At 39.8% G+C, this 10,766-nt stretch overlaps 1 protein-coding gene across 1 annotated transcript; it reads right to left on the bottom strand.

The window, feature by feature from the left end:
* Window positions 1-3,341: 3,341 nt before the first annotated feature.
* Window positions 3,342-3,853, bottom strand: LOC125355707 (interferon omega-1-like). The gene is given in 2 exon segments (XM_048352137.1): window positions 3,342-3,781; window positions 3,784-3,853. Coding segments are annotated over 2 exon segments (510 nt in total).
* Window positions 3,854-10,766: the final 6,913 nt, after the last annotated feature.

A 10,766-nucleotide genomic window follows, 5' to 3' on the forward strand; every position in this document is an offset into this window, starting at 1 on the left:
ATACTGATGACTACTGGTAAACAGTGTTTCTCTACTACCAAATGCCTTTATTTAGGTCCATGTTGTTGTACTTTACCAGATCCCAGGATTAATGTAGACATCACCATTTCTGTCGATCATTTTCTTACTGAGGTTTTTAAGCTGTAATCATCACCCTAGTCTGAATGTTGCCTGTTTTCAGATGTATATGAGTATGGAGATTCTCACTCCAAGATATGTCATTTTCTCAGCTTTCAGGTCACTTGCAAGATGGTTGTTCTATCCAATAACCCTCTCTGATCTAGAGGGACACAGTGTACTTGCTCCATACTCTACTGGCCTCACTCTCTGAGAACAGACTGTCCACCCCTGAAGACATCTCGATTCTTTGACGAGGGATGATGTTCCTTCTTTGGCTGCCTAAATAATAGATTCTAGAAGGTGCTTTGCTCTTGATCCAAGAGAATTACTATTGCCTTGGTTTCCTGTAGTGATCCACAGCCCTAGCTATCAGAGTCAGTACTCCTCACATACTCAAATTTTGAATGTAAATAGAGAAAATTTCCAATTTTGCATCTTATAATCATAGTAGAGAAATAATATAGAGTTGCTAAGTGCTATTTTATGGCTTATAAAATTGCAAAATTGTGGTTTGTGAGAAAAATATTAACTAAATTCTTATTAAAGTACAAGAGCAGAAATGGCACTGCACCTAAATATTGATTTATAAATTAGGAAGATTCAATGTAGCTACTTTGTCAGTAGGCGCTCCCACCATACAAGATGATAGGCAAGAGATGAAGTGAATGGAGTCAGAAAAATGGCTCCTTCTGAAACACAGAAAGAACCATGCCTGAGTCACATTTATAGAAGTCCTTACCACAAGGAAACTGAACTAGCCCTAATGTCAACCTAAGACCCATGCTTGGTTGCCTATGTTTCTGTCAGTGGTTAGCCTCAAGACAGGATTTTGCCTACATCGTTGTCTCAGTCTTTACAGTTTGTCAAGCATCAATGGATCTCTTTTTGGTTTTGCAAATCTGGAATAATCTGTAGACCATTGCAGAGATTGTGGTATATCTGCCCACATAATGCAGCCACAAATACTCACATACTCACACAGAGCCTCTCCTCTGACCACAGAGCAGGCAGCAGCACAGAGCTGCAAAGGAACCACACTGGGGGATGGGGCTCTGAGATGCCACACTTGACGCTCAACGCCCTGCTGCTTCCTTCACATGGAAGCAGGGCATGAGGACTGCATTTAGGGCATCTGTGGTGTTTCCCATAGAAACCAAGGTATTAGTGTTTGGTCTAATTCTTTGCTTGGTTTCTTTTCTTTCTTTTTTTTTTTTTTTAACAATACACACAGCTTTACTAATTTACCAGGAAAAAGGGTTAACAGAACTTTTGTTTTACTAACAATATTGTTTACCTAGAGTCAGAAACATAAAAGTTAAGGATGGCATTAGATAAAAATCAGTTTGCTTCACTTATCATGAATTTAAAGTTACAATAAAATATATGAACCTTTGCTTGGTTTCTTTAAAGAATCTTTCATCCTCAGTCTCAAGATTCACTTTCCCAGGCTGTTAAAAAAGAACCCTTACAATTCACACACAATTAACAGGTTTTGATTCAGAGGGGAAAAAAAACACAGGAGACCTTACCGCCATTGTCCTCTTTTCAACTGAGAAAGTTAAGTCAATAAGGCTAAACAAGTCTTTCTTGTCATTAGAAACCTTCCATGAAAGCCAAGCAGGCTCCACTGCTCCAAAATTGGCAGCAGGTGGCGCTCTTTCCATGTCAATCTTTTAGCCCCAGGCTATCATGATTTCTGTTTCCTTTTAGCTGAGGTGCCTCTGACATGACTGTCACAGGGACATTAGCTTGTCCCCAAAACGTTCCTCAGAATGTTACAGTAGTTTCTGACAAACCAAGAACGTTTAGCTTAAATTTTTTTAAAAAACGTGCCATTTTATAAAATTATCTTTTAGTAGTTGTTCAGAGGAGTTTTAGTTGATTCAGTTTATGAGGACTATGCATCTTCATCAATATCATCACTGCTTTCATAACTGACCAGTTCATATGAGGAAACTGAGCAGCCAGAAACCACAGAGGAAGAGAAATCAGAGACTATGGAAATTAGTTTTATGTACAATGAATGAGGAGAGTTTGGGGGCCTTGAGAAGAGGAAGTGGTTGTCACAACACCATAGTAAAGTACTCAATCTAGGACTATAAAGAAGAAATAGAAAATGATGCCAGGCAGCAGAAACAGCAAGAAAATTCCCAGCATCCATTTTACTTCAGTATAGGACACTAGCATGGCTGCCATTTATTTCTTCAAGATGCCATTTCCTGACTGAATGTAAAGCCAGACTCACCTGAAAGGGAGAGAGAGAGACAGATAGACAGAGAGACACAGAGACACAGAGAAAGAGACTATGATTCCTTCTTCTCAAAAACTTTTCCAAGAATTATTATTATGATTTTCTTTAATTGTCATATTTTCAAGGAGCCACTGATAATCACGGTACCTATCATTATGAACATATAAGAAAATGGGTATCTTATTCAGGTGTAACCATAATCATTTAGTGTCATGATCCCAAAAATAATTCCTCTGAATCATGAAGAGCAGACCCTGTGGGGCGGTGGGATTTCTGCATGGTCAGAGCACTGCACAGAGCACAGAGATCTCCCCATCAGAAGTTTCTGCAAAATCTAGGCATGTTGTTGAACTTCTTTTTCCTTGCAGTCTTGTGCTCTTTCGGGATGCTCGGAAACCTCCACAAAACAGAAAGCGACTCAGTGTGAGTGGACAGGAAGGAGAAGGGAGAGAAAAGCAAGGGCCCTGTGGGAACTCCACCCAAGACAGGAAGGTGCTGTGGGGGTGCATGTGGGGTGCTGAGGGCAGGGGATCAGACAGCAGGAATTTCTTTGGGTCCCCCAGCACCCCAAACCCCAGTTTGTTGGCCCAGTCTCCTGCCATTGTACTTCCCCCAGTCATGATGGATTGTGACAATTTTGGTGACAGAATTAAAGTGAATAAAATGTGCAATGACTATAATAGAGTAATGCTTTATTGAATTGAATAAAGAGCAAAGATACACAAGTCATTATTTGTCAAATAAATACAGTGGAAAGAAATATTCTTTTTAGCGGTGAATATTTCTATAATAAATGTACTTTATATTATTGGAGAAATGCTGAACATCACTCAACAAAATGTTACTAAGCCAAAATAAGAGTCTTGTTGAAATGACCAGTGATACTGTGCACGATTGATCTGGCAGAATAGTCAGGAAGAATCACAGAACATGAAGCCCTTTTTGTGCATCTTTCTTGTGATGTTCCCCATCAAGAGTAGGCTCTTGTGATCTCTTGTCTGACAATTTCCCAGGCGCAGTCGCTGTATTGTTTCTCTTCCAAGTAGAGGGCGATCCTTCTGAAGTACCTCCTCAAGGCCAGTGCTGGGCCCTCAGTGTCTAGGAGCGAAGCTTGGATGGAACAGGTGCTGAGGTTCTGCAGTTGCTGCTGGAGTTCAGAGCGCAGGTCCTGGAGGAGGGCGGGGCTCCAGGCCACAGAGGCGCGCTCTGTGTGGAAGAGCCTGAACATCTGCTGCAGCAGCATCTGCAGGACAGACGCAGCCCGGGCCCTCTGCAACTGGCTGACATCCACCATCTCCCGGGGGAACTGGAAGTCCCTTCTGTCCCTCAGACACAACACAGGGGAGACTCTCCTCATTTGCTCCAGCACTTCAAAGGTCTTCCTGCTGAGCAGCAGGGAGTTCTGAGGTGACAGCTCAGAGATCCAACAGGCCCCCAGCTGCACAGCACCATGGCGGTCAGTAGAGGACGCAGGAGGGCCATGGGGAGCTGAGGAGGCTGCTGGCCAGGCTGACCTGGGGTCTCAATCAACCTTGAACCCCAGCTTCTGTGGAGACCTTCTGTCTCTGGTCAACTTTTATAGAGAGAACCCAATTTTCATTTTCTCTATATTTCTTTGTCTCTTCATTTTCACTTCTCTCTCTCTCTCTCTCTCTCTCTCTCTCTCTCTCTCTCTCTCTTCATTGTCGTGTGCCATGTAGCCTAAACAAACAAACAACAGAAAAAAAAAACATAGACATGGATTTTCTAAGAAAGTTGTAGCTGTGTAAATCAAATGCTGCCCCTAACCCATTGAGAAGCCCCTGGGGGGCCTAAAATGCATACTTGTATGTATGCAAGGACTCATCCACACAGCCATGCATATACATACTTTTTTTCTCAATGTGTAATGCTCTTTGTTTCAGGAATCAATATTTATCCTTGACTCTGACAGCCATTCTTCCTTTGTGTTCAATTGAGGATCCATTGGTGCTAAGTTTTCAGTGATTGCTTCAGGATTCACAACACCATTCAAGTAAAGAAACTCTTTAGAATTAAGAACAGACTATAGTTTGCTAATTTCTTTCCCAACAAGGTTGCTGGTTACTGGCTGAAGAAATTTGCTGGTGTTTGCTGCAACCTGTCCCCTATCTCAGATGTTGGTTCTTTTCAGCCATGTCTAGGTTTGGAAGTTCTAACTCCAAGATAATGTCATTTCCTCAGCCCCATTCATTCACCAGGAGATAGTCACATGGAGAAGGCCTCTCTGCTCTAGAGGCCACTGGGCATGGTCTATGGCCTCACCCCCTGAGGGTAGTCTCCCCACTGCCATGTCTGTAGGACTTTGTTTGCTAAGGGTGACATTCTCTTGGTAGTCCAAATAATAGGTCCTGAAAGATCATCACTGTTGCCCCATGAGAGCATGTGAAGGGTCTTTGTTTTCAGTGGTTGCCACAGTCCCATGTATCGAAGTTGAATCCTCAATGCTAATAGTATAGCTTTGTTTTGTTTGTGCGAGTAAGGGTTTTTTTTTTCCAAAATATCATTATTTTGTATAGACAAAAATTTTTGCTTTTCTTAATATTTTCTTGGGTCAATATTTTGGTTCAATACTGACATTTGACATTTCTGAGATGAGTATACATGACTCACTGATACCACTATTCTTCAATGGCAGTTACTTACATAGAAACCAGTGGCCTATAAGTAAGTGTTTGTTCAATTGGCCTCATTCTACTAGTATTTTTCTTTCAACTCTGCATAATTCTTAAAATACCACAAAGAAGTGTATGTTAATTTTTCAGGGAGAAATAACATTCCAATTTTTCCATTTAATTGTTGCACCATTTTTAGTGTGATGATAATTTAATGGTTAGACTTCATCTACTTGTCTTTTGATTATATTGTAACTCATGATAAAAATAATGTCAGTATGTGGAAGGTAATGAAAGGCAAAGGGTGGCATCATTTTTTCTATAATTTCCACTAATGTTTACTTTTTATTTCTATTTTCCGCTTTCATAGAAACAAGCCTTCATCGTAGTTTGTTGCTCAAAAGAAAGATTTGTCATTTCAATTGTCATGAAAGTGAAGAAAGGAAGTGATCTGTGGTGTCAAAGTGGCAAAATGTAAGCTAACAAAATTGAATGTGGCAAACTTAAGGACTGTGGGTTACAGCTGTGATGAGACTGCAAGACCATGAAGAATTGCACAAACTTGGGGAAATAGCTGCTCCTGACACTTGTTACAAGAAAATCCAGTCTTGATTCGACCATGTTGAGATGTGAGACCAACACCTTAAGGAAAGGCAAACTAATGGTTTAATGTGTGTAACACCAGAAATGAGCAGAAGTACAAAGGATTCCAGAGCCATGTAGAATTCCTAGTATGAGATCAGAAGAGCAGGAAGGTCAGATGACAAACCTGTGTTCTACTGCAAATTCCACAGCTTGCCTGTGGATTGCTTTGTAGGGCAACAGGAGATGTGGTATAAGCAGGTAGAATGGACTTGTTTTATGGTAAACTAAATCAGAAAAAAATCTTTTAATTATCACAAAGGACTATAAGTAAAAGAATGATATTTACTTCATTTGATAATTAGTGTATGGGATGAGGGGAAAGTGGGGGGAGGCATGGTAGTATATATTCCTAGCAAGCTCCAGGACTTGAGTTCAAACTCTCAATACTATCCTCCCCCTCAAAAAACGTGTAAAATTTGAGTGATGTCTTCAATGAAATATGTTCACACAACATCATTAACTTATCAATTGCAGAATTTGGGGAATCTATTTATTTTACTCTTGTTTTCCTTTAAGCTTTATACAAAAAGCACTGGGCAATTTTCCTTCTGGGTCTACCCCAGCCACATGAATGCTAACTTGTCTTCTTTCTGGTCCCCACAAGTTAGTGAGTAAAATAAATAGTAGAGTTGTTTGTGCCAAGAAGACTTGTATGACCAAGGTACACAACACAACGTGTGTTTATGGAAGAAGTAAAGTGTTTGCCAAGTAGAGTCTGGCTTGAGTTCAAATCTCAATTCAACTGCTAAGGGTGGGTGTTGTGGTTCCATTTTTTTCCTTGTAGTTTGGAACAAAAATATGTTTTTCAGTCAGATTGATTTTTTATTTTATTAAGCTTAGAGGAATATGATTTTGCAAATATGATATAATATGAAATAAAACTCTGCCATTGCTGAGATATACTTGCTGGCCTTTGTGGCCTCATACAAATGAAACACACACAGGGTCGTGTGGAGCTTTTCCTCTGGCGGCACACCTCACAGTCCCGACTCACACATGGCTGAGCTGCCCTGGGCAGCACTGAGCTTTCTAGGGCATTGATGGCTGCTTGTGCTGTTGGGATGCTGTCCTAGTGCACAAGTGCGGGGCTGATTTTTGCTTCATACAGAATGAAATCAAGTGGTGCTTATGATGACCCTTTGCTAGTCTCCATTTCAGTTTCAATTGAAATACAGTAAATAAATTTTGGGTTTGTATGTCTCCGATTTTTTTTAAGACTGTCATGACTCTTTCCTGGGTTCAATTAAAAGTTTCTGTTTAACAACAAAATAAGTTTTAGTTATGTATGACTGTATGACCTTTTACTGATTCTGTTGAAAGAAAAAAAAATAAGTTTTGGGTATCATAACTGGTTATCTCTAGTGGGCTGTAGACAAGAGCTCTTATGTCACTCACATTAAGGATTCTAAATTATCTGTATAGATTTGATGTTGTTTCATGGACTCTAATCTTAAGGAATGGTTCCAATTTCTAAATATGCCTAATGTGGTACCAAATGTACCAATTGGAATTAGACAATGAGAACTGACCCACTAATGTATTCCCTTCAAGTAAGTTAAATGAATGAATTCTCATGACATTTTAGCTGCCATCAGAAGAGATCTTCTACTACCCACAATAATGCATGTTCTGCAGGGAAGAACCCTGCCCTAGTCCCTTTCTTGCCTAACAATCACAGTGCTCTCCCTGTAACCTCTTGTGCAAGAATTGTTGTCACAATGTTTTCTTGTTTGGATTTTGTTGCTGCTGTTGTCATGTTTCCTTTTACCTGTAGGATCTCATACTTGCCTGGTTTGCTTGTTCCGTTGGTGCTCTCCGACTTGAGCCATGCCTCCAGCCATGCTTTTTCCCGGTTATTTTTGATGATGGAGTCTCAGACTATTCTTCCTGGCTGGAGACAAACTTTGATGCTATATACCTCAGCCTCCTATGTATATATGGATTACAGGTGTGACTCCCCAAGTGCCTAGCTAGTGGTTGTCTTTTGAAAGACTCTGAATAGAATTATAAATAGAATTTTAAGAGTTTTCTGGATTTATTGGCCTCATCAATATTTTTTCCAGCACTGTGAGGAATCCAATAATCTTTGGAGGAAACGTAAATTTACAACTGTAAGCTGGGTGCCAATGGCTCACACCTGTAATCCTAGCTACTCAGGAGGCTGAGATCTGAGGATTGTGGTTCAAAGCCAGCCCAGGCAGGAAAGTCTGTGAGACACTTGTCTTCAATTAGCCACCAGAAAACCGAAAGTGTTGCTGTGGCTCAAGTTGTAGAGCACTAGTCTTGAGCTGAAGAGCTCAGGGACAGTGCTCAGATTCAGAGTTCAAGCCCCATGACCAAAAAAAAAAAAAACCCACAAAAAACCCTAAGACCAAAACCAACCCCCCCCACAAAAAAAAAACAACAAAAATTACAACCACTACTAGAATAACCTTAACCTGTCCAAGAACTCTCTGCATTTGAAGGCTGCTGTCTGGTACCATTATCACCTGTGCTGGGCACCATGGTTGTTGGTTCCTGTGATGATTTATGTCTGGAAATAGACTTTTGAGTTGTAATCTCTGCTGAATGAGGTTATAATCTAGGGATCCTACTCACAGCCCAAGCAAATCCCAGTGGGCAAGGCCAGAAGGGCATTTCTGCCTGGTTCAAAGGGATATTCACACAGCTTTGAGGAATACTGACTGCACACAATTACATAGGCTTCTCTCAGCCAGGGGCTGATTTGAAACAAATCAGCACTGCTTTCTCCTTCACACAAACAGTACTTTTAGAGACTTCCTGTCTTTATCCTAAGACATTGTCTGAACATACAGCTCTCCTGAGGGGAGTCTCAAGAGAGACACAGGGTTCTCTCTCCCATTAGAGGGACTGCAACTCATTCAAGCCAGATCAGGGGCAGGTGTGGGTTATCTTAAAAAGAAAATGAGAACTTCAACAAAGACAGAATATTGATTATTTTGAATTTTAAAAAGTCTCAACACAGCAACATAGTTACTAAACTAAAATAGATCTTTGTCACCTGTGTCTGACAAGGCCTGATATCCAGAATGCACAAGGAGCTCAAGAAACTAACCCCTCAAATAATCAATTACCCAAATAGAGAATGGGCAAAGAGCTAATAAGAGACCTGTCAGAAGAAGTAAAAATGGCCAATAAACATAGGAAGAAATGCTCAACATCTCTGGCCATAAAGGAAATGCATCTCAGTCTCCCTTATGGCAGCTAGGAAAGGATTTGGCTCGCAAAGTCTTGCCCAGGAGCACACATTCAATAATGTAATTTTCTCTAACTAAAGCTTTCTCTCTTTAAAAACTTATCACTTCCTTCACACCTATCATCCTAGCTACTCAGGAGGCTGAGATCTGAGAATCACAGTTCAAAGCCAGCCTGGGCAAGAAAGTAAGAAAGTACTGAGACCCTTATGTCTAACCACCAGAAAACCAGAAATGGCACTGTGGCGCAGTGGTAGAGCGCTAGCCGTGAGCTGAAGAGCTCAGGGGACAGAGCCCAGCCCCCGAGTTCAAGCCCCACAGCTACCGGAAAAAAAAACACACAAAAAAACCTATCACCTCCTAATCTATGTCATAGGATGATACTCAGGTATTTAAAACACATGGGACTCTGGAAGTCATTTCGGATTCAAACTATAACCTAAATTTTTAAGACTCCCAATTAATAAAATATGAAATCAATAATATCTTTAAAAGAATTCTAAAACTAGAATTTTCCTCATAAAAATTGTACATAAGACACAATGCCTCATATCACTAGTATAACTAATCTGAAAATAGTAACCAGTGGTATAACTTGGGAAAGAAACAATATGGAATAAGCTTTTAAATGCAGTTAAAATTTAAGCTTAGAAATACAAGAGGGGCTGGGAATATGGCCTAGTGGCAAGAGTGCTTGCCTTATATACATGAAGCCCTAGGTTCAATTTCTCAGCACCACATATATAGAAAAAGCCAGAAGTGGTGCTGTGGCTCAAGTTGGCAGAGTGCTACCCTTCAGCAAAAAGAAGCCAGGGACAGTGCTCAGGTCCTGGACTGGCAAAAAACCAAAAACAAACAAACAAACAAAAAAAAACCAAAAATACCCCAAGAGAATCTCACTGAAAACTAGACATATCAAGTCAGTAATACACAAAAAGCCACTTATTTCTTACTACTGCTAAAGTTTATAACTTGAAAAGAAAATCATATGCAAAATACAAATCTATACATCATAGAATTGAGTAAAAGATCACTGAAACTATAGAAACCATTTATATCTTATAAGACTTTTATTAGTTTTATTAAAGTTTTTTAAACTAAAGCTTGTTTTTTTAATCAAACAGATATATATATATATATTTATTATTATTTTTTTTTGCCAGTCCTGAAGCTTGAACTCGGGGCCTGAGCACTGTCCCTGGCTTCCTTTTGCTCAAGGCTAGCAACTCTACCACTTGAGCCACAGCACCACTTCCAGCTGTTTCTGTGTATGTGGTGTTGATGAATCGAATCCAGGGCTTCATGCATGCTAGGCAAGCACTCTACCACTAATCCACACTCGCAGCCCTCAAATGATTTTTAAAAGCAAGTGATGCAAACAGCAGTTATGGTACATTGGAAAGTAATTTGAAAACATTCATTACCAAATACTATCTCCTGATAGGGAAATTTTTAACTTAAAACCAAAAACAAATGAACAAACTTGTGTTGAGACTTGTAGGAAAAAAAGAGCAAATATTTGCTGTAAGTAGAGTATAAAGAATAGCACCCTTAGTATGAAGGAAATTTTTATAAATTCGTAAGAAAAAAAAGCATCTTCATTTTTACCAGAAAATCTACTTGAATAAGAAATAAATGTCAGCTTAGCATGTCAAATAACAGTGTTGACAAAGATAAAGGACCAAAAACAAGAAGCACATTATCAGTACTATATAAGACCAAAATGGAAACAAAAAGTACAATTAGTGATAAAAGGTCCACATGTCCATCTGACATTAAACAACACCCCCGCCCCCAGAAAAATGCCATTGATGAAGATGGAAAACTAATTCTATAAAGGAAATAATTCACACTGGAAAAGCACACGTTCAATAAATGGTTGTAACCAGCAATTAGAGAAAT

The sequence above is a fragment of the Perognathus longimembris genome, chromosome 1, assembly GCF_023159225.1.
Source record: "Perognathus longimembris pacificus isolate PPM17 chromosome 1, ASM2315922v1, whole genome shotgun sequence".
NCBI lineage: Eukaryota > Metazoa > Chordata > Mammalia > Rodentia > Heteromyidae > Perognathus > Perognathus longimembris.